General features: G+C 51.6%; 1 protein-coding gene across 11 annotated transcripts in view; it reads right to left on the bottom strand.

Moving 5' to 3' along the window:
- Positions 1 to 24,560, bottom strand: part of MSI2 (musashi RNA binding protein 2) — a 200,867-nt gene that overhangs the window by 40,678 nt on the left and 135,629 nt on the right. For all 11 annotated transcript variants that reach the window (XR_013184893.1, XR_013184894.1, XM_077188823.1 and 8 more), the window contains 2 exons: positions 8,796 to 8,878; positions 4,454 to 4,568 (listed from right to left, as the gene is read on the bottom strand). Coding sequence is in view for 9 of the 11 variants with exons in the window: in XM_077188823.1 (XP_077044938.1) it covers positions 4,454 to 4,568; positions 8,796 to 8,878 (198 nt within the window). In the remaining 2 variants the exon portion in view is untranslated. The remainder of the gene's footprint in view (positions 1 to 4,453; positions 4,569 to 8,795; positions 8,879 to 24,560) is intronic.

The raw sequence follows: 24,560 nt of genomic DNA, 5'->3' as shown, positions 1-24,560 counted from the left end.
CATAATCTAGAAGTGGAAGATAAAAATGCCTGGATGAATTCTGATGTGGGATTAGGCAGTGCCAGGAAGGCAGCCCCGCGACGCCCAGGGTATGTACACGCTGCTGAGCCCTCCTTGCACAGCTCAACAGCTGGATTCCCTCTGAAATTAATCACCTCTGTCATTAAGTCAGATCCTTCAGAGTTAAGCTTTACAAACCTTTTTTCCCTTCTTTTTTTTCTTAAGCAACACTATTGATAAATGGATTGTTTGCTAAGTAAGTAGCGCCATTAACACCCCTGAAAAATCGCTCTGCAGCGTCCACTGCAGCCCCTCTCTCCTTGCCAACAGGAGGAACTCAGTTTGCTCTGTCTCAGACAGCTGTGAAGCAGATCTGCCAGCTCACAACTGTCAGGGCACGGTGCTGGGCAGCACCTGAGCTCTGCAGGTGTGGTACCTGTGGCCCCAGCCAGGTCAGCACGGTGGGGGATGGCAGCTGCCCACGGTGCTCTGGATGCCACCTCTGCTGCTGCCTGCCCTGGCACGGTCCAGGCTCTGACCCCAGGGCAGCCCTGCTGTCCCTGGCCAGACCTGGCTGTGCCTGACAGCCCCAGCAGCAGCCAAGCTGCCCGGGGGCTCTGCTGGCACCGCCAGCACTCAGCGCTCTCAAAGTCAGGCAGATGAAATCATAAATTTATAATACAACATTACTTCAATTTTCCTCTTCATTTACTGCTGCAGTGCCCAGCTCTGCTCTAACGACTCGAAGCCTGATCCTCGTGGGGACATTGCCTGGCTGAATATCAATGGTGTTTAACACCACGCCTACATGGATGCTTCATCAGGCCAAATGATGGCCCTGCTGACCTACCCAACATTCCCATTAGGTGCCATCCTCATCCTGCACTGGGCACCAAGAAGCTGATTTGCCTTGGTAGTCCTGGGGAGTGACCAATTCCTGGTAAGTGAACCAAAAATCCAAGTTTTGACTGCATTGCCTCCTTCAAAGCAAGACTGTCCTGTGCACACAAGCAGAACTCAAACCAGCAGCCAAACCACTTTCACACCACTGCTTCTACCCAGCTCCTGTCCAGGCTGTGGAACTCTTTTCATTTTAAAATTTGCTAATGGGGTGGACAAAAGCTCATGGTCAATATGTGAGAATGCTGAGCACACAGGAGCCAGGGGACCCGTGCAAAATTAGTTCAAATGCTCCAGAAAATGCAAGGAAGGAAATGTTGTCTCCAAATGCTGCTCTGAGTTGCAGCTGCTACTCCATTGAACAGTGTCTGGTGGAAAAAGGAATGACTTTCTTTGAAGGGCACAAGCTTCTCTAATGCATGAGCTCAGCCCACCTAGACTGAGCGTGAGCAGGAACACAGAGCCCTGCCAGGGACCTGCCCAAACCCGTGTTCCCACCTCACATCACTCCAGCACTACAGGGTGAGCCTGGGGCTGAGCGCTCCCAGCTCTGGAGGGGTTTGCAAGCTGAAAGGAGCCCAATTCTAACATTAAACACCAGGATGATGCCCACCAGCAGGAAAAATGAGTGCTGCCAGCCCCAGCTCAAGGCAGGCAGCACGGGGTCACCTCCAGAGCTGTGTGTCACCATTGTGGTGACTGCAGTGTCCCAGACACAGAGAGCAGCTCCAGATGAGAGGGGACACAAAAACCATCTCCTCTTCATGTTGCTCCTCTGCTGCTCTCTTCTTTACAAGTTTCCAGGCACAGACCTGAACAGAGCACAAAAAGCTCTGGGGCAGTGCTGTGACACCCACACCCTTGGGTGACAGAGCACACCAGGGCCAGGTGCCAGTGTGAGGCTCCAGGCACAGAGAGGGTTTCCTGGTCACCAAACTGCTCCTACTCAGCCACCCAGGGGCACACAGGGCCTGTTTGTGAGCATGCAAGGGGCTGGGGAGCAGCTCTGACTGCTGGCTGGGCTGACAGGGAGAGGAGTGGGACTGACTCTGCTCCACTCTTTGTGCAGAGAGGCTGATTAGAGCCCTTGCTCTCCCTGAGAGCAGCGTGTCCCAGCCCCAGCCCCAGCCCAGCAGCCGTCCTGGCAGAAGGCTCAGCCTGCCCCCGCTCTCCCAGTCAAAAAATCCTTTCAGAACACTTTAATTTTGCTCCAATCAACCAAATCATCACAGAAGCGGCTGCCTGCGCACCTTTAGACCCTGGCTGCTGCAGGCTCCTTGGGGAGGCTGTGATTAATGAAAAAGACCAACTTCCTTAATAGCTTTGGAGGGAGTCGCTCCCCGCTCCTTCCTTGGGGTTGTCTCGTGCGTTCGTTCCTCTGATTCCCTCCTCTGCCCAGGAACAGCAGCTGGAGAAGGTGACCTTGAGCAAGGATTTCTGGAAACAGGTATAAAAACCCCTCCAGAGCAGCCCCAGTTGCTCTGGCTCCGTCCAGCTGGGCAAGGAACAGAATGGGGCAGACCTGACCTGGCCTCGTGAGTCCCCACAGAACAATCAGCAGCAGCAGTGATGGAACTCTGTGTCTGATCATTTGATGGGTTAATTATGCCCCTCTTCCTGCAGGGACAGGCTCTGCAGCCTTTGAAACAGGGGCTTTCTGAGAGCCATCCAGCAGCTCTGCTCTCCCGTGCTGCAATCTCCTTGTTTAGCACTTAATTATTTAACACAGTGCCACGGTAGCAAGCAGGAACTTGGAAGATGAAAAACCAGCTCGAGTGGATAATGAAGCATCTGGCCTTCACCATGGATCAATCACCAATGCTCAGCCAGTCCCCCCAGTCTGAAATGCAGGGAGAGCAGTGTGGGACTGGCTGCAGCTGCACTGGCCAGGCTGACCCCACTGCAGCAGCTCCAACAGGTGCCCCAGCTCTCCCTCTGTGCAGTTCCACTCACTGAGGGCTGCTTCCCTTAATTCTCACAGCTTGAGAGGATCCTGTTCCAGACAGCCAGCCCCAGTGGGAACAGACTCACACTGCACCTGGGGGCTGAGTTTTCCCTTCAGGACGCTGGGGTGGATCCAGCTCCATCCCCTCTGTGCCCAGCTGCAAGGAACAGGGCTGAGGCCACACGGTGGATGGAGGATGAGGCCATGGATCTTTCTGGCTTCCCAGGGTGAGCTGCTGTCTCTCCTGCAGCCAGCAGGACAGGCCAGCACGGTGGCACACTGGCCTCCCTCACACCCCACCAGGGGCAGCCCAGCTGGGAGAGGAACAGCAGAATTCCGAGTACACTGGCTCAGGCAGGCTGGGAACACACAGGTAACGAAATCACAGGCTGACTAGAGCAAGATAAATATTTTAAGCATAAAATGTGATTTCCAAACACTATGGGGCAGGGTGGTGGTGGAGCGTGGGGACAGCAAAACAGATGATGAGCTGCAGTAACCTGATTACACATCCAGAAATGGATCACCCCAGCCACACCAACAGAAGCACTATTAATTCTGAGATAAAGCAAACATGGCAGCAAGTTCTTCCTATCAAATCAAGCAGTGCCTGGTGTCAGACACCTCAGTGTAGCAGCCTGATCCTTGCAGGAACTGGGTCCTCTGACCTGACACCCACCCCAGGGGCTCTGGGGTCCTCCAGCATCTCAGCCAGCCCCTGAATCTGCTCAGCAGAGCTCAGGGCAATCCAGATCCCAAGGCTGGGCTTTGTGCTCGGTTTCTGGGATCATCTAAACCCAGGAGAGGAAAGTCAAAGCATCCTGAAGGGGGACACTGGCCTGGGAAAGGCTCACTGCTGCCTGGGGACACCTCCAGATTGCCCTCCCATTCCCACGTGCTTCATGGACACAGAAGGTGGCAACTGAGGGGAAGTTCAGGGATACAAAGGGAGCAGAAAGTTTAAAATATACAGTGTTTTACAAAAAAACCCCAAAACATTGGCAATGGATTAGCAGCATTTTGGCCGAGAACAGAGTAACTGGGGTTGTCACATTATTTAGAAAGAATTATCTAGGCAGAAACAAATGAGAACCAATTATAACTAAATAGACCTCCTGCACAAATAGGAATTTGCCATTAAGTATCATTTATCCCATTTAATTAGTATTTTCTGGACACAATACTCAGGACTAAAATACCATTCCATCTCCTTGAAACTTGTAATTATTGTTGTGACCTGTCCTGTTCCGCATCCCCCCACTTCTTCCATCCATGCCATTTAAGAACCAGCAAGATTTTCAATTATCTGTGCTGAACTGTCAAAGCTACCTTTAAAAGAAGGGGAATAATGTGTGACTCAATTCCTCTAAAAAAGGGGAGAGATCATTTTTAGTCAGAATGAACACACTGCATCTTTCATCATTCTATTTTTGCGAGTAAGAGTAAAACAGGCTATTTAAAACATCCATTTAAATGCAAATTTTTTATATTCCAGGCTGGGGGGGGGGGGAGAGTTAATCATTTACCACAGACAGGATTATTTTCTTCACTCCACCCCTGCTAAAGTTGCAGGCTGGCACCCACACAGGTGTGGGGATTTGCACTTACCCAACATTCCCATCCCTAGCATGAACGCGTCCATGGTGTACGGCAATCCACGTGCCCTTCCTCTCGTCCCTGGTGGAAACATCACTTCTTTAGGTTGTGCTTTCTTACATTCTACCTATTGAGCAGAAACATGTACAAATGAGATGCAAATGAATTCCATGTAAATGTCAAATGCAGAACTGATCTACTTAAGGGGGGGGGAGGTTTATTTTTAGCATCTGCCTCCCCGCACCTCCTCCCGCTCAAAGGTGAACTTCCAGAACAGCGTAACCAGGTTTGAAAGAGCCAACGTGTGTGTCTCTTTAACCACCCACTGCAGCCCCCAAAGATGACAGAAGTGCTGATTTAAGAAGTTCTGTGTTCCTGAAAGGGAACCCAGCACTAGTGGGAGCGGGATGAATGGAGGGAGGGCTCCAGCACGGCTCCGCTGCAATCGATAACACAGAACGACTCCCAGTGATCATTACAAAAAGCTCCTTTTAAAATAGGAATAAAGAATCAATATTTCTACCCAGCAGAAAATTTCTGTAAACCCTATTAATAAAGGATCTGCATTCTTTCACTTTCAGTTACTCCTGCTGCCTTGGGAAGTTGCTCAAGCTGCCCATGCACCATCCCATCAGCAAACTGGGACAACGTGGGCACGGGAGTGAAGCACCACAGCATGGATATCCTGGGGACCTGGGTGGTGCCTCTTCATCAACAGCAAAAGCAGAAAGAAAAGGGGCCCGGCTGCTCTTCTGCCAGAATCCAGCCCTGTCCTTGCAGGGAAGGGGATGGAGATGGCCAGGACATTCCAGAGCCACAGTTACCTCAAGGGGAAAGCCCTGGAGGGATGTCCCAAATGTGACAGGACAGGCAATGGGGCTTCTCCAAGAGGAAATGTGTATGGATTTATGAGTCAGGACTCAGCTCCACATCGAACTGCCCCTGAGAGTGCCTGATAAGGGTCTTTGTACACACATCTGGACCTCACTCAAACTTTCAATTCAGAGTTTCTGGGCATCTTAATAATTTCCAGATTTTTTCCACCTCCTCATACGAGGATGTGCTACACTTTCAGCAGCCCAACAAAGAAAGGTTTAATTCTAAGGCTAAAAAAAATAAAAAAAGAAAAGAAAAAAAAGGCAGGGAAACTAAAATTCACTATTTTTGTTTAGTCTAGTTTGGAGAATTAACCTTGCACTGGGGTACTCCTGGGTCAAGCAGAGCAGTCTCAGCCACGGGAAGCCAGGAGGGCTGAGCTGGGGAGTGAAAAGCCTCTTATACCCAGCACAACAAAACAGGCTGTCAGCCCTCAGCCCAGGATGTCTCACAAACCCCTGGTTAACAGCTTTCCAGGGAAAGCAGGGCTATTTTGAGGAAAGCAGAATGTGAATATCCACAATGCACAAACCCCCACTGAGCCACCCAAAGACAAGGAGACTTTGTTGTGCCAGCCATGTGTGAGGGGCTGCGATCACCTTGGGGACAACGTGTCACTCACACCAGGCCAGCCACACCAGGCAGCAGCACAGGGGCTTTCAGCTTAGTTTAAAAAATGCACTGAGTTGTGGGTCTGTTGATTTACCACTTTACTGATCAATGGCTGGGTCTTGGAATTAAAAGGTCTGGGACAGGCCCTGGGACAGGGTGCCCAGAGAAGCTGTGGCTGCCCCATCCCTGGAAGAGCCCAAGGCCCACAAAACCTGCAAAATCCCAGCCTGAGAGGGAGGAAGAGCCACAGGTGCTGGGAGTGTCCCAGCCTGTTCTAGAATAGCCAACATTTCAGTCAGCTGCTCGAGAGGCTGACATGAGAGCTTGACTCAGGCTCAGCTCATCACCCCTCTCACCAGCACTGTACCCAGCATGTGGGTGACTCCACCACAGGGGGATCTAAGGGAAGGTAATTACTCCACCACATTTCTCTTCCAGCTACTTTTACTCTTCCTTAGAAAAACAGGTGGCTCTTTGCAAAGCAGCCTGCTCCTGTCAAGGGAACAACAATCTGAGGACAGCTCGTTTGGGTTTATTGTCCCCCTGCAATGTTTGGAGCATCTCTGGCCTCCCACATAAATTCCAACTTCCATTTATTAAATACCTCGCTGGCATTTTCTTTTCACTGTCCCACTGCTCGTTTAATATTACATTTGACATTCTAAGCTTTATGGATGGCAACAGAAGCAGAATGGATGAGCTAAAAATAGCCTGCCAGGGAGGCTGGAGCTGGAAATAGGCTGGGGAGCAGCGGCCCTGCTGCCCTCTGCCTGCCCTGCCTTGGGGACACGGCCAGGACAGCAGCAGCAGCAGGAGGAGGGAGCTGGGGGAACAACAGCCCCAGCCCACGGAGCTGGGCATTGGCAACTGAGCCACCTGGGCTTGGGGACAGGCATGGGGACAGGGACACGGGCAGGGACAGGGACACGGGCAGGGAGGGGACAGGGACACGGGCAGGGACAGGGACACAGGCAGGGATGGGGATAGGGAAGGGGACAGGGACACAGGAAGAGACAGGGACATGGGCAGGGACAGGGACACGGGCAGAGATGGGGATAGGGATGGGGACAGGGACACGGGCAGGGACAGGGACACGGGCAGGGAGGGGACAGGGACACAGGCCAGGATGGGGACAGGGACACGGGCAGGGACAGGGACACGGGCAGAGATGGGGATGAGGACAGGGTGTCCCAGTCGCAGCTCACCAAACCCCATGGCCTCGGGCTGTGAGAGCCCGTCCCCTCCATGGCTCAGGGACACGGTCCCCGTGTGACAGGAGCCCAGCAGTGCCCCTGGCAGCTGAGTGTCACACCAGGGCAGCTCCAGTGTGTCAGCCCCAGCTCCTGTCACAGCACACACACAGCTCCCTGGCCCTGCAGGGGCTGTGGTGCAGCTGCACACACAGCTCAGGGCCATGACTCAGTCCCAAGACGGGCTCGTGGCTCATCCCCTGCTCGTGGGCTGCTTTCAGAGTCAGGGCTGAGGGAGGGACATGAAGGGAACACTCGGAGATGGTGGCACCTGGAGGGGGCACCGAGCGGGCAGAGGAGTGGGAAGGGGACATTTTAATTGCCCAACAGCAAACACCAACACTCAGAACTGTTTCTCTTGCTCTCTCTGAGGCTCCTGGAGTGTTTTCAGCCTGCCCCATGCTCCCTGCTCCCTTCCTGGGAAGGAATCCCCCCAAGAGCTCTGTGCTATTCCTCCCCTGCCAGGAGATGCCCAGAGCCAGCTGAGGCTTTCCCAGCCCACGGGGGCAGATGCAGAGATGAACACCAAACACTGACCCTGCCTGGGGCTCACCAGCACCTGCTGCTCCCCCTGCACCTCCCCAGGGCCCTCCTGAGCCCTGCTCCAGAGAAAAGCCTCTGGTGGGGATAACTGAACCTATGGAGTGTCCCTCCTGCTGCGGACAGGAGAATCCTGGAGGGGAGCTCTCCCCTCCCACCTGGCAACCCCTGAATTCACACCCCAGTGTTTCTCCTTTGTTTGTGACTCCTCACTGGCTCTGTTGGGTGGTGTTTGTTCTGTTCCTTTGTTTTAAGGCAGATTAGCAGCATTTAGGAAGGATACAAAGGGAACGAGGCTCCCCCAGCCCAGAGGCACTCAGGGGGTCAGGGAGGAGAGCCCAGGGCAGGAGGGGCTGGGGGCAGTGGGACAGGCAAATCCACAGCATCCATGGGAAATGGAGCAAGAGACTTCCCACAGGAGCAGGGGCACTGCCCCAGCCCTGCCCACCACCCACCCCACACTTGGCCAAGGGACCCTCACTTTTATTTCAGATGCATATTGCAGGGAGCAACAATATGAGGAATATTATTTCAGTGCCCTGGGAAAAATTAGCAAGTCAAATATTGAATCAGGCCTCCAGCATATGCCAAGGAGATTGCTTTGATCTTATCCACACTAAAAGCTCTATTATTAAATTTAAAGTCTGTGAACACATATCAGACCGATATACAATGCATATCTGAATACACATTTGAGAAGCAAAGGATGTTTTGACAAAGGGAAAAAGAATATTTTAGCCGAAAATATCAAAGTTACTGCAGCAATTGAAATACAAATGCCCCTTTTCATCTGGCTCAGGGCAACCCACAACCTGGGACCTGCCTGCCACTGAGGAGGAACTTCAGCTGGGCTGTGTGCAGGAGGAGCTGAGCTCACACCCTGCCCCGGGGTTCTGACACCCAACGCTGCTCTGGGGCAGCTGCCTGGGCCCTGGGGACACAGCAGGGGCTGCCAGCTCAGCACCCTGACCCCAGCACCCTCCCCGAGGGGTATCCCACCTCCCCTGGGCACGGCACACATCAGGGAGGGGGCTCAGAGCCCCCTGGCACCCCCACAGCACAGCACCAACACTCACCATTTTATTATTGATTTCGTGGAAATGAATTTCACAGACTTTTTCCACCACGTCTTCGTTTTCAAAAGTTACGAAGCCAAATCCTGTTTAATAAAGATACAAAAAGGGGAGGGGGTGAGGAAAACATTAGTTAAATTTAACAATTTCATTTTAATTAAGCATTATTTAGCCATTGGGACTTTGGAAAACTTCCATAACAACACACATGTGTGGCTACACCTGCTGCCTATGGAGCTGTTCCTGAGCTTATTGCAGCCTAATGGAGGGAAGAAGCATTGTCTGAGGGAAAATTAATACTGTTCTGTTCCAGCTCTTCCATAGGATTTAATGGAGAATTAAAACCTCCTTATGGATTTTTTGATCCATCCTGCAGAATTTAATGGATAGTTACACCCCAGTTACATGATGGCTCGGAAACTACAATAGGGCTGTATTTTCCTTTACACCTTAAAGGTTTTTAAGAGCAATCTCTACAAAACCCAATTATATTTCTATGGAACCATATTGATTTCATCTCTTGTTTAATTCCACGGGACTTCTCCATTAGAGCTGACTCATTACACGACCCAAAAACCATAAAAATCTGGGAAGACAGAAGATGATTCCTCATTTACCCCTGGCAAGGAGAAAAACCCCAGAGGCTCCCAAACACAGAGCAGCCCTGTGTGCTGTGTGTGCTCTGGCTGCCGGGTCAGCCCTGCTCCGGAGGTGGTTATTTGTCCCTTTCTTCCTGAATTACTTCCTCTAATACCTCATCAGGACATCCTGAGGCCTCCAGGAACCCATTACACTTCAGGCCTCTGATCTAATCGTTCCTCTCTTCTCAGTGCTGCTTCAAAGGGCCGAGGATTTGGGCTGGTCTGGGCTGTTTGATGCCTGCTGCCTGCCTGTGGCTGTGCACTGAAGGCACCTGGCAGCCCACCCTGCTCCCCGCTCCTGCCTGAACAAAAAACCTCAGGCTAATGGAAAATACCCCGGTTCGTGTGCTGGAGAGGGCTCCGTGAGTGAACACCGACACTAATTATGCTAATGAATGAAGCCCATCCCCAGACTGGAAGCTGCTGGGCTGTGCACTGGGGAAGGCAGCACAGGGACAGGACAGCCCCAGCCCTGCCTCTGCCTGGGGAGGAAAGGGCATTTCCAGGTGAGCCCCGGGCAGCTCTTCTGGCAGTGCACAGAGCCTGTAGCCGTGGGGAATGCTCCCCTTCCACTGCAGACCCAAAGGATCACCAGGAACGGGTCCCAGCCCTCCTCCAAGGCATCACACAGCACACCAGGCTCACCGCCCTGCTCTGCTCTGCACCTAGAGCAGGCAGCAGCTTCCATTTTTTTACATAACTCACGTCTTTCATTTGCCTTCTAAATTTCTCCATTTAAATCTACCTTAAACAGACCTGCAGTTAAACCGAGGATTTTTGTGGTTGAGTGCCCGAATCTGGCATCCCAGGAATCCCAGAGCTGGGAGCAAAGCCTGGACCAGGGATGAGATGGCCGGGCTGGGGCTACAAGTCATTAATTGTTCCAGCACCAGCAACATCTTCATCATTAGCAGCTCATTAGCGAGTGCTGCAGTTGAGGGCTCCTCTCTCAACTTGTGTGAGGTGTCGGTGCCAGGATGGAGGGCACAGGGAATTTAGGAGATTAGCCCTAATATGTGCACACCCGAGGAAGCCGCTGCACTCATTACGTGTCTGGACTGAAACAAATCTCCCACCCTCATCCCACTCCATATGGCTTAAGCACAGATTTATCAAGAAATTATTTGTCTGATTAAATCAGATGGCCACCCAGCTTTCTGCATTTCCAGATTTTACAAGATTAAACAACAATCTGTAGGTGTTAGCAGGCACTTGTGGGTTTCTGAGAGACCTGTGGCACTTGGTCACACTGGCCTGGAGAGGAAAAGGAGAGGAAAAGGAGAGGAAAACCAGAGGTGACCATTCTCTGATGCTCTTCTTGCTCCACTTTGTGGGTATCAAATTCCAACTTTTAATAACTGCACCCACACAAAGATCCCCCCGCACGCACGGTCTTATTAGTTCCCATAATGAATACAAACTCATATTTAAATTACCAAAACTCTCAGAAACCTTCCTGGGCTAAATAGACAATTATTTCTTCTGAGAGGTACTAAGAGTCAACAAAAAGCTGGTTCTCAGAAAGTGCATGGAAAAGATTAACCCAAAACAAAGGCGGCTGTTGAAAATGGTGACAGAAATAGGATTCTGGTTGTCAAGGAGCACACGTTTTAAAATGAAATTATACTGCATCCTTCTGAATGAAGCTATTATTGGAAGCTAACAAGCTCTATTTAAGAGATAAGCATTTAACAGAGTCAAACGGTTGGGTTTTTTATTCAAATGAATAAAACTGAATATTCATTTGAATAATCTTTTCTGTAAAAGAAAAGACAAAGAGATAGAAAAATAAAGTAAGAGGCAAACAGATGCCCCAAACGAGAGGCTCTGAGCCAAGCACCAGCACTAAAGGAAGCTGAGACATGTATCCATGACCTTCAGGTGAAAAACCCTCCTCTGGAATCTACTGGGAATGAGGAGTTATTCCACTCCATTCATCTGCTGCCAAAGGAGTCAGCCCACTCCATTCATCTGCTGGTTCATGGGCACCAACAGGCACCCAAGTGATGCCAGCCCAGACACCTGACATGCAGTGGTGCAGGACACGTCCTCCAACACACCCTGACACCACAAAAGAGAAGAATCCAGGAAGAATTTCTTCATGGAAAGGGTTGGAAGGGGCTGCCCAGGGAGGTTTGGAGTGCCCATCCCAAGGAAGGGCTGGAGGTGGCACTCAGGGCTCTGGGGACAAGGTGGGCATCAAGCACAGGCTGGACTCAGTGATTTTGGAAGTCTTTTCCCACCCCAGTGATTCTGGGATTCTGTGGAAAAGCTCCTTTGATGCCAAGCCACCAAAGCTGCCCTGTGGGAAGGTGGCTCCACAGTCAGCTCAGCAGGTTCTGCCATGGTATTCCAGAAATAAGACAAACATTGCTCAGAGGAAGGGAATGAAACCATAAACAGATTAAAATACTGCAAAAGAACAGTCAGAAGCCATAAATACTATTAAGAAGCCAGACTGAAGATACCAAATGTCAGGACTCCCGTGCTCTGTATTTTGGGTTTTTTCACACTCTAACCAACTACATTTCACACTTTTGTCATCACTTGAGAGTTTTTATGTCAAACTTGGTAAAACATAGCTGAGATGACGACACCAGGGCTATGAAATGCATCTCCCTTCCCTGGCTGGCAGCACCACTCCCAGAGGCCAGCTCTGGCTGCACAGTGATCCGGGTCACAGCTGTGGCTGCACACACTGAGGGTGACACCAAAGCAGCTCACCTGGCAAAGGTCTCACTGCCAAACCTCTTGGCCTTTCCACGAGCAGAACAAGGTGAGTGCATCCCAGGCCACAGAGGTTAAACCAGGCTAATGCTGGGGTTAACCCTGGAGGGCTCTCAGGCAGAGCAATGCCACAGGTACAGCACCTCCACCACCACCTGAGCCAAACCCAGATCACCAGGCAGGCACAGCCCCCAGGGGCTCCCCAGCCACCTGAAGGATGCCCTGGTGGGTGAACACACTGCAGCTAAAGCCTGGTTTGGGTCCCAAGCTGATGATGTGCAGCGAGTCACTCCATCCCATCTGCTGTGCTGCTTGTGCCCGAGCTGTGCCAACACTGCTGGTGAACCTGCAGCTGGGACAGCCTCATCCTGCACCTACAGCAACCACAGAGCTCCTGAAAATATTCTGGGAACCAGGGGATCACCAGGGCTCCTTTGTCCTGCACAGCAATCCCAAAGAACAAGGCAGGGGACAGGAGCAGGCAGAGGACAAAGGAGGGGATTCGCACAGCCCTATCACACCAACTTCCACCTGCAGGCACAGATCACTTCAATTCCTCCCTGGGAGGGTGGAAAGGGCCTGGAGCAACTTGGGACAGTGGAAAGTGTCCCTACAAGGGCAGGGGACAGGAGCAGGGAGAGGACAAAGGAGATTTGCACAGGCCTCTCACACCAGCAGGGCTCTGCCCAAACCTGGCTCCTGCTGCCCAGCAAGAATCACCCCACAGGCGTTTGTGGGAGCAGGGTCAGCCCCCTGTCACACTGAGTGCTCCACAGGACCACCCTGCTCCTGACCCCCCCATCTGTCCCTGGGATGGGCCCCGGGGTCCCTCCAGCCCTGCCAGGGGAGCTGCCCCAGGAGTGGCTGTGCTGACAGAGGGGGATACCCAGCCTGGCACCTCCCAGCACATCCACCAGGAAACAGCAGCTCAGGCTGGGCTCCCCTCTGTGCCAGGGCTCTGGAGCTGCCCTGCTCACCCACCTCTGCTCTGCTCCTCACATCTCAGCTACTTCAGCTCTGAAATGCAGAAAAGTCCAGCCCTGCTGTGGTATTATTTATGCACCTGCTTTCTTGTTTATACCCATAGTTTTGGCAGCTGGTCCTGTGAAAGGTAATAAAATGCCTTTCAAAAGTAAAAAAAAAAATTAAAAATGAAGAAATGTGACCAGACAAGCCAGGCATAATAACATTAAAGCCCGTGTCAATTAATTTTTCCTCTTCTTGATAAACGAGCCCCATTCCATCCATTAATAATGAGGGAAGAAACAAGAAAAGTTGACACTAGTTTAATTTATTTTCTCAACTTGCCTGGTCATATTTCTCCCTGTTGCAAAGCTTTCCAGTGCTGCTGGGAATTGCAAGTGGCTCCCACACAGTCGATGCATAGATTGGTGTGAATCAATACCATTCTACTTTATTCACACATCCCTTGTAATCAGAGAGGAAAAAGTTCCTTAGTAAGCTCCCAGCCTGCCAGGCTGTCTTATAAAAATAATAATAATAATAATAAACTGGCAGGTGGGGGTAGAGAGGGGGATGTGAAACCAAGTCCTGTGGTCACTGTCACCAAATCTTGTCTTTGCACACGAACAGAGCACACAGATGAGCAGAGGGGACAGGACACTTTAATGACCCAGAAGGCAGTGAACCATGGATGTTTTTAACTTCTGTCTGTGAAGGTACTACAGGTCATAACCCCCAGAGTCTGGGAATGGGGACCTGGGGGTTTAATCCTGTGTCAGGGAAAAGCCACTCATTCCTCAGCCCCAGAACCTGACAGTCACAACTTGAAAACTCAGCCCTGACTTTGCCGCCTCCCTTTGTTGTGCCTTTTGAGAAGTCACTTAAATACTCTCTGTGGTCTGCATCCCACCCACCTCCTTGTCCCTTGCTCCGAGTTTTCATACCACAGCTCAGCTTGTCAGAGCCAAAGCCTGCTTAGGACAGAAGCTGACAAAAGCTGTTATTCCCTACTACTCCAATTTCCTGTGCTGCAAACACACGGAAGGAAGGAAGGAAGGAGAGGTTCTGGTTTGCAAAGGAGCAATTCTGCACGCTCAGGGGACACAGCCATCACCTGAGACACTCGCCTCACATTTTACCTCATCTCCAAGGAGGCTTTGCTGGGGAGACTGGTGAGCACACCTGAAGGCACCACCAGGATCTCGCCTCACCCTTGTGATAATCAGACCAGCAGATGGAAGGGAAATATGGGGTTAAAACCTGTGCTCTAGGATGGAAAATATCCTCACTTACCTGGAGCATGTGCTCTCCAGCCCTGCTGCTGGGGCTGACACCCACCAAGGCTTGATCTGTGCATCCACTGGGTGTTAATGCACACCTCAGGTCTGGGGCACAGTCAGGCTCTCCTGGCAGACACAGACACCTCTTTAAAGTGTCAGTAAATTCTCCCTAACAGGAGAGTAAATTCTCACAGTGAAATGAGCGGGTAGGTGAGGCCAGCCCCACTCAGGCACAGCAGTCAGAGCATGGCTGGACAAAGGGCACCACCAAGATCCTCCTCTGCTTCTGCCTGGGAAAGCTGCAAGGCTCAGGCTCCTTCCTCCCACAGCTGTGTGGCATTTCCAAAGTGAGAACTGCTCAGAAACAGGAAAAGGCACCTCGGGGTGAAAAGGGGCAAAATCCACCCAAAGCGGCTCTGGGGAGGGATTTTCCTGAGGGGAGGATGAAGAACACAGGGACTTGTCCCCTCTCCAATGAGCCATTCTGAGCAAGGTCTCCAGGTGCACAGGGCACCATCAGGGCAGGGCTGGGGTCCCAGTCGAGCCCTCTCAGTGCAGGAGCAGCCGGGGACCCCCGTGCCTGTCACAGACCCCGCGAGAGGCAGAAGCACCTCAGCTCCTGGTAATAAATCTTTCATAACAACAAACCTTCATTAAAATTTTATTTTATTAACGTTCTGAAATCAAACCTAAGCACTGAGTACATAATGACTGAGACGCACACTACGCTGAGCTTACTAAATGCCACTTTTATCATATTGTTAATTAACAGAAACGATTAATGCGCTCGCAGATCATTTAGAAGCATTAGCAGTGACCTAAGAAAAATTGCAGGTACGTGTGATACATCTGCACTTTTCCATCAGAATTTTCTACACAGGAGGCCCTGAAGTTTGCTCCCAGTTCAGCTTCTCTCTGCTGGGGACATCCGTGTCACAACGGGCACAGATTTGTCAGCAGCTCGGGGATGAGAGCATCAGGCTGGACTGGGAGATACTGCAGGAGAAAATTATCTCCACCTTTTCTTTTTCCTCACTATTTGGGAGCAGCCCCACCCTAACAGCCTTTCACTACTCCCTGTTATTCAGGTACAGATTTCCCAGCCTCATAAGGAGCCAATAGTATGGGAATGCTGCTGGGTAGGAGAATACAGCAGACTCCAAAAGGTTCCTTTCTGCTATCAGAGAGGAAAACCCCAAGTATTTGTAAAATCCAATTAGTCCATCTACAACCAGAATGGGAACCTTGTACTTCTGCCTATTCATTAGTGAGACCTACAGATTCTGGCAGCCAGGAGGGACAAGGGGCAGCACCCTGGGTGCCAGTCAGCCCAGCCAGGCTCCCATCAGAAAATCAAGCCCCTGATGCTGCCTCAGCCACCGGGTGCCACGTCCTGCCATCTTTATCTGTTTGCCCACAGGCATCAGATACTCTCTGCCTGTCAATTCCTCCACAGTTTATTACCAAATTTCTAAAATATTACATTTTTTATTATATCCAAATTCACTTTATTGCATTTGACAATACAGATAATCACATACCATATGCTCTAATGTTTTCGAACCCAATGCATGTTGACAGCAGTTTTTATTCATGATGCATAATTCCATCCAGGGCTGACAAAGGCAGCACAGAACCCAGCCTGGTGTCAGGGTTTGGAGCGGGGGGGGAATCCTTTTTTCCATTTCCTTTTCTTCCTTTTAACAACAGATTTACAAAACTGGGAGGAAAGATGCTTTGCTTTCCGAAGAAATAGGAAATTGGCTGAAAAGATGGGCTTATCAAAGAGATGCCTTCAAAATATTAATAATGCGTGGGGGTTGGTTATTGTAATTATTATTTGCACATGAAACTTGCTGCTAATGGGGTGAGAGAAGCACAAGGGCTCATTGGGGGGAGCAGAGGCTGGGCCCCCCTCCTGCACATCCTCCTGCCTGGCTGTGCTCACTCAGGGCCGACTGAGGCCAGCTCCTCTTCCCCAGGTGAGCCTGGGAAGGGACGGCTGGGGGAGAGCCCCCATGTGAAAACCCAAGCAATCCCACATCCCAGCCTCGTATCCAGGCAATGGATCCAACAACCTGAGAGATGGCCACGCTGTGCAAACCAAACAGGATGCTACGTCTAAATTAAGCTGTAATGACCCGCGCTGAGCTCTTTATTAGCCAGGTAATGATCATTTAAGAGGAGGTTACTATCTTGAGCCAAGGGCACCTAATACCATTACTGAACTTGTTAAAACCTGCCAAGCAAGTCATTATTTCCAGCACTATTTCTTTTTCTCTTAACACAGCTTTCTGCCTCTCCCCTTGTGCTGCTGGGCTGTAAATCCTGGGATCAGGCAGGCTTGGTCACCCTTCCCCAGGAGCCTGAACTGACCACGAGACAAGGAACAAACAGCTAGCACTGAAAAACTCACTGGATGGGCTTTAAGGTCCCTTCCACCCCAAACCATCCTGTGATTCCCTGCTAACAGGACACTGAGGTGTTCTACTCGTCCCTGTCACATCCCCAGGAAAACAACACTTAATACCCCACATCCCTCTCCAACCTCCAGTCTTGCAAAGGCTCACACAAGGAAGAGAATAAAAAAGAGGGGAATAAAAAGGAAAAAGCCCAGAGGCAGCTGCTCTGGAGCTCAGCGATGAACTCCTCTGGGTGCTGCTGGCACAGGGGATGCGCTCGCTGAGCCTCTGCCAGTGAGAGGCAGGGAGGGAGCAGGGCCTCTCTCAGCATCCCAGCCTGGACAATATTATGAATGACACCAGCAAGCTGCCAGCTCAGGAACTCATTACTGTCAAGGTAGAGCGTGGCTGGCTGCCAGGCCCCCAGCCCTCGCGCTCGCTATGCCAGAACATCCACACACAATTTAATTGCATTATAATTTCAAAAGTGCTTTTCAAACTGGAAAAAGGCATTCACTGATTAACCAGCGAAGAGCAAAATTGTTTATGAAATTGAATACAAAAAGCTACAGAAATGTAATTGGGTTGTTCTAGCACCTAATTTTCAAGCCATTTTCCCACTTATTTAATCACGAGATACAAAAGGAACTAGTGAATTGACTTCATACTAATTAGATTACTCCCTGCGATACTCCAAGCCTATATTCCAACTGGTTGATAGTGCTGCTTTAAACAGAACAAAAAATGGAGCAACAGCTTGTCTGGGGCCATAACACATTTGTTTCCCATCAACCCTCTCCTACTGGAGGGCCATAAAACCCAGGCCAAATTCCCCCTAACCTGCCATTGCCAGTCACCCAAAAAGCACTCTCTTTCCCCCAAAGGAATGACAGTCATTGCCAAATGATCCTGGCTGCTCCCAGGCACCAGCTCGGGGCTGCCCATCACAGTGAGCACCCAGCTGAGGGGTCCCTCTGGAGCAGGCAGTGCCCACAGCTGGAATCAGCAGCACAGGAAAGTGTCACACGTGCTGGAGGAACAGCAATGAACACTCGGGATCCCCAGGCAGGGAAGAGCCAGTGAAGGGGAGCTCTGGTTCCCATTGCTGGGTGCAGGAAAAGCCCCACAGGCAGAGCTGAGCTCTGGGTCTGACCACAGCATTACTGCCAACATCACCGGGGCTGTTCTGAACACGCGGTGCAAGGTCATCTCTAGACAGAAAATGTGAGTCCCTTTCCCAGCAGCAAACCAGGGGAGCAGCAGACAGCTTATTTTATTCTAAATCAAGTCACTAAATTAACAAAATTTGAAGTCACTAAATTAACTTGATAAAATTTAGGAATTTTATCAAGTCTCTGGTTTCCTGAAGAACAGTATTTGAAGATCCATCTACGCTTACTCCTTCTGGCAGAAGTTTTTTTAAAGCTGCCCAAGACCCACTCTGCACCTGATACAATCTGCTCACAGCTTTTCCACTAATTTTAAATGTTATTAGGTGCAACATAATTGATTATATAATCAAATGTGGAATGTACATTATCAAGATATTGTAGCACTTCACAGGCCATTTAATCAGCATATCTGGGACTGTGCCAAAATGAATTAGCCTGCATTAAATTTCAAGTACATATTATTGGTTGTATTTGTCTCCATGTTTAAGCAGGCGCTTGCTCTTACAAAAGAAATCTGAAATCCTTCAATTATAGAAATAGGTTATTAAAAAAGTGCAAGTATTCTTTCCCAGAGCTGTCTGTTCTGCAACCAAGAGCCCAAAGCTGTGACAAAGAGGGGGGACAATACGTGCCCACCTGCAATGGGGCATTTGTGGGTGCAGCCCCCCAGCCTGCCCCCATCCAGGCCCATCTGTGCCACATCCCAGCAATGGTCCAGTTTCAGACTCTAAGGCATCAAAAGGCACCAGCAATCAGTGTCCCCTGGTTGGTGACAGGGCCATGCTTCACCTCCCGAGTCTCTGTGTCCCTGGAGCTGACCACTCTCCCAAACTAAAAGGGATTTTAATTAAAAAATTAATTTTTAAAAAACTCTGCTTGATTTCAGCAAGTGGAGGAGAAGCACAAGGCAGCTCCATGGTGGAGGAACGAGGGTAAAGCCTGCCACTGCTGCTGCTCCTCTCCAGGCACCTGCCAAGCCCAGAGCCCTCCCCTTGCCTGTGCTGCTGCCATTTAACCCCCCCACCATGGACTCTGGGGTGCAGCAGCTGCCAGGGGCACCCCAGAGAAATGAGGCATCTCCAGCAGTGACTTTGCAGGGGGAAATGCTCCCAGCAGCTCGCCCAAGGTGACTCCTGCCCACCTGGATCCTGCACAGCTCAGGGCTGGGGGACAGAGCCCCCCAGAACACACACACAGAGCCCTGGGCTGCCAGCAGAGGTTGCAGAGCCCTCCTGCACGCTGCAGAGGATGGAAGGCAGAGTGAAGGGCACTTTGCTGGGAGCATCAGGTGTCCTTCCCTCATTAACACACCAGCAGCAGAAGATGGATGGGCAGGTGAGGGGCCAGGCTGCAGCACGGGCTGGGGGAGCTGCTGGCAGCTGTCCCTGCAGTCCCCAGGCACAGCACCCACCCAGCAGGGACACTGGTGCTGCCAGTGTGACACTGGTGCAGCCCTGTGGGGAGGCACCAACTCACATTCACTCAGGTGAACAAGGGGAGCACATTCCACAGGTGTTCCCCCATGGAGGGCAGCAAGCCCCCCATCCTGCCTCACCAGTGCCTTTCCTCTCTGTGCTTTAGCTGCTGATTTGCACCCCTGCCCTGGTGAAATCCTGCTGCTGCTGCACCCACAAGCCCCTGACAGTTTCCCTGCCCTCCCTGGGCTGCATCCCAAGGCACTGCCAGCCCTGCCTGGCAAGGAGAGCATGGACTCCCTGCTGCCCCCAGATATCACAGTGCAAACGAACAACAAACCAGGCACCAAACAACAGAAAACTATTCAAGGAATTGAAATAATTGACTAGGGTCAAGGGAAATACCAGCAAAAATGAGCAGCTTAGCCTCAGGTTAAGCTAATCCCTTTGAGCTGTGCAGTATGACCCTCTGGGCTAGAACTTCAGCAGCACACAACATTCCTGGGCATTATTAATATCCCTGGCCAGGGCTCCATCCCTGCTGCTCACACACCATATCAGCATTTGCCTAAGCAAACAATGCACACTGCTGGGAGGGAGAGAGCCCGGCCAGGACAGATGCTTTGAATGCACACACCACTTGCTCCTCTGGATACACATGTGAAGAGCAAAGTATTTGCTCAGCTATTCCTGGAAACCAGCTCTCAGCACCAGGGAGAGGCCAGCTCCCACCACCACCGAGGGTGTGGGACACAGCTTCAAACACCCTGCAAATGCTGACCCAGCTCTCCCCCCGAGCACGGGCTGAGAACAAAAAAACCTCAAACTGCTGGGGTGTGTGTTCCCAGGAAAGCTCTGATAGAAGTACATGAGGTGGGGGAAAACACCTTTTAATGTAGGCTTGATGGCTGATTTTTGTCCAGGGCCACAGGTGAAGTGAGGTAACACAGAATCACAGGTTCTGTGGCTGGGTTGGGCTGGCAGGGACCTTGAAGCTTGTCCCATTCCTCCAGCCAAGGGCAGGACACCCTCACTACAGCACACCCTCACTGCTGAGACCCCTGGCACTGCCTGGAGCCCTCACAGTGGCTCCTCATTAACACCAGAGATGCTCCTGGCCCCAGCAGCCACCCCAAGCTGCACACTCCTCCCCTGGAACAGGGCAAACAGACTTGCTTCCACAGTGATAGCTCCAGACAGTCAGGAGTGATCAGATTTTACACAGGTCCAGGGCAAAGGCTGACAGCGGCCACATTTTAAACATGGCATAATTTTGTTTTATATAGCAGACAAACTTATCCTGACACTTGTTCACATGGAAAACCTGAATCCAGACATTCTGGGGAGTGGCTCCTGTGCTGAGGAGGTGACCCCAGGGGCTGTGCAGGGCTTGGGGCCAGGCAGGCACAGCCCCTGTGTGAGCAGCCCCCTGTGACCCCCACAGCCCTCCAGGAAACTGAGGATGCTCCTGCTCTCCCAGTGCCTGTCTGGGCAGCAGCACAGCCCTGCCAGAGCACAGGACATAACCCATTTATGGAGCTGTTTGTGGGTATTACCAACCTCCCATTGAAGTGACCAGAGTAAACCTAACAGATCTTAATCATTTTTTCCACTGTTGGAAGCCAGCAATAAAAAAAAAAAAAGGGGAAAAAAAATAGCCACAAGTGTATTTTGGGAGCACTGTTGGAGAAATCCCATTGTTCTTTGCTGCATCAATAAAAGCAGTTTTGCTGTTTGATAGTATAAAGTGTTCAAGAACCAGATGCAACAAAGGAGCAGAATCACCCTGGGAAAGGAAACTTTTAATAGGGACCACACAGAGCAGAGCAGCTCTGTAAAAGGGATCTGCTGGGAAAGGAGAAGGAAAACAAGGCTAAGACAAGCACAAAACCCAGAGCCCTTTGCTAATAATGACATCTAAATTTTAAAGTATCACATCTAAAATAGGCTTCCCAATGCTCCTCAGGTACAGCAGGTGCTTCTCTTCCTCTGCAGCCACTTCTCAAGACCATGCACAGACAGATGAGGTAAGAAGAGAGGGACTTTCTCTGCTGAGCCATCCAAAATCCATGATTTGCTATCACTGAGTGCCTCACCCTTGTCCTCTGCCTTCCTGCGACAGCTACAGCCCTCCCTGCTGTGAAGGGCTCCTTTGAAATTGTCTCCCCTCCATCCATCCCTGTCCCACCCAAGCACAAGCACCTTGCCCAGCTGTGCCCAGCCCCAGGATGCCAGGGGATCTGTGCTGCAGGATGGGATGAGCAAACCCCTGGGATGGATGGGCTCCTGCCAAAGCTCCCCCCGAGCGCAGCCACGCTGCTCTGTCATCTGCCACCTTCAGAGGTGACCTTCTCCAGTGCCTCCTTCCTGCTCCAGTCCCAGGTGCACAGGCCCAGCAAAGCTTTATTAAAGCTTCCCTCTCCTCCCTGTGTTTTGGTGACATTGTTTTATGGATTTCCTCCCTGCGCTCAACCTTTGTTCAAACCATCGGGGAAAACGCTGAAATCTTTATCCTTAAAAACAAAAGCGCCAGGAGCAGCAGTCACAGCAGGGGAAACAGGGAACTAATTACACACCCTGAGCCTTCCCTGGGGTGTTCTCACAGTGCCCAGCCCTCCAGCTCCATGCCTGGGCTCGTCCCCAGGTGCCAGACCCCAAAAAGCAGCCAAAGCTTGTGGATGAGCACGGATGGGCTCCTGACCCGAGCTGGGAACACAGGGGGCAGGGAGGGCAGGCATTCCATGAGAATCCCCTTTGCTTCCCTGCTTTCAGAGCAGACAAAGAGCTCTCTGTGGAGGAGCAGTGTGTGTGAGATGACCTTTTCCCTGGTCCCTGCAGGCTGTGCAGAACAAAGCTGTGGCAGATCTCACCGCAGCTCCGGGCAGCGGGAGACGCGGCCGCTCCTTCGCTGCGCTCCAGCTCAGCAGGCAGGTCGGGGTTTTGGGGGGTTTGGCATTATTCTGCTGGGATAGTGAGCAGAGCTGCTGGGTAGAAAGCCTCTGGAGCTCGGCCTGGTGCCCCATCCCAGCCCCACAGCCTGCCTCCAGCAACAGGCTCAGCGTGTCTGCGCACTCCGAGCTCTCAAGCGCCGCTCTCAGACTTCCTGGCTGGTTCAAATCCCATCCTGTAAAGGGTAAAGCAACCTACAGGGATCTGTGCACTCCCAGGGAGCAGGAACTGCTCGTGATGCAGCCTGAGCACAGAGAAATGCTCTGGCCAGGCCTCCTGCAGACAACTCCCCCAGCAGATTTACACTTGCTCAGGATTTACTGGGTCAGAGCAGGGCACTGCCAGGACAAGGGCTCCCCTGGACCAAGCCCTTCTTGTTTCGAGCTCTTGGGCTGCAGCTGCCACCAAAGTCAGGGAGTCCCATCTCCAAACTCTCCTCCACCAACCTACTGTCCTATTTAACTGGAGAAAGGACAGAGGAAATTGTGGGGCACAGCATACAAGAAAGCTGCCTGTCTCACCATTCCAGATTACTCAGTGGCATGGCAGAGGTGGGGAGCCCCAGAGGAGCCATCTCTATTCTGGGGGACAAGAGTCAAAAGGACCAGAGGATGAAGCTGCCAGACTCCCACCTCATATTCCTGTTTGGCAGGACCTTCACCTCCTGACCCAGAAAGGGTCTATTTACCCTGTTTGTAAAGCATTTGGGTGGAAGGACCTACAGTATGTGTGGAAGGAGAAAAGAAACCCCAACAAGCCACAGCACCGTGCAGCTCAGCACAAACCCTGAGTGCCAGTCACCAGGAACAGGCTATTTATAGCTGAGGATCATTAACTGCATTAAAAAAGTTTGATGTTCTCTAACAATCTGTGTCATTCTGAGGCTCTGGCCTTCCCCCTGACGCTGGCTGATAACTGGAGCAGTGGTGCTGAATAGAGGTAATTATACCCCAGCTCAATAGGCTGAGCCCCGCGCCGAATGTGAGCGCGTCCTTTCCCCAGGGCTCTTGCTCAAATATTATTCCAGCTCCCACAGCCAACCACAGGAAGAACACTGCTATGGATACTCTCATAAAACTGCATAATTATGAATAATGCTTTGGTTTTTAACAAAATAAATCACCACACACTAAAAAAATGCTTATTCCAACCTGGTGCTGGAGGAGATTGAAATGCCAAGTGAAGCGAGGCATCCCCCTCCTGAAACACTGATCCTCTCTGGTATTTACCTGTTCTGCTGGCCACTGTGGAGCAGGGCTGGGCTGGCAGGATCACTGCAGCACCTGCAGCCCCCCAGCCCTGGACAGAGGGGCTGAGAATGCTCTGGAACAGCAGGTCCTGTTATCACCCCATTATCAGCCCCCGGGCAGCTAGTCCAGCCCCGTTCCAGATGTGGCACACCTGGTTCCCATCCAGCTCAAAGTTTATCAGCTTGTAAGAAATGTACAGCGAGGAGGCACAGATAACGTGTGGCTGATCCTTATCAGCAGCACAGCAAGCCCTTGTGATATGACACATCCAACACATGCCTTTAAAGACTTCATGTCTTGATCTGCTTCATGATGGCATCGTGCTTTCAGCCTGGTGGGGCTGGCACCTGCCTGACAGCCCCTATCCATCCTAGGATGGGAGATTTGCAGCTCTGGGGGCTGCATTATTTCCCATCCCTGGAGTACAAAGGGACTGGGAAATAACGCAGCCCCCAGAGGTGCCTGCATGGCCACTGCTCTGGCTGGGCACGCTCGTGGCAAGTGCCAAAATCATCTCTGGTCAGCTCTGTGAGCCTGGGAATTGGTATGAAAGCCGCTGTTGGCTGTTTTGGTCATTTCAACATTGACCCACCCCAGGTGGTGTCAACCCCAGCCAGGCTGGTCAGCCCCAGGGCTCAGTGGTCAGCACGAGGGCTGGGCACACCTGGGGCTCCATGGCACAATCCCCGGTGCATGAGCACACTGAGCCAGCTCTGTGGGCTCTCTGCTGGTGCTTCTGTGCTCTCACACAGAGGTGGACACACCACGACCCCGTGGTTGCCATTCTGACCCTGGGTGCAGCCAGGCTGCTCTCCCTGCCAAGCCTCGCTGTGCCCTTGAGCACCTTCCCTTCAGACTCTCAAGAATAAGGGCTCTCCTTCCCAGCCCTGCACACAGCCCTTGTCTGAGCTGCCATCACAACAGAGTGCTGGTCACAGCCCCTCCAGCCTGGCACAGCCTCAGTGCCCT

The sequence above is a fragment of the Agelaius phoeniceus genome, chromosome 20, assembly GCF_051311805.1.
Source record: "Agelaius phoeniceus isolate bAgePho1 chromosome 20, bAgePho1.hap1, whole genome shotgun sequence".
NCBI classification, from domain to species: Eukaryota; Metazoa; Chordata; class Aves; order Passeriformes; family Icteridae; genus Agelaius; species Agelaius phoeniceus.
The sequence above is the reverse complement of the archived record's forward strand: the minus strand, read 5'-3'. Positions and strand labels throughout refer to the sequence as shown.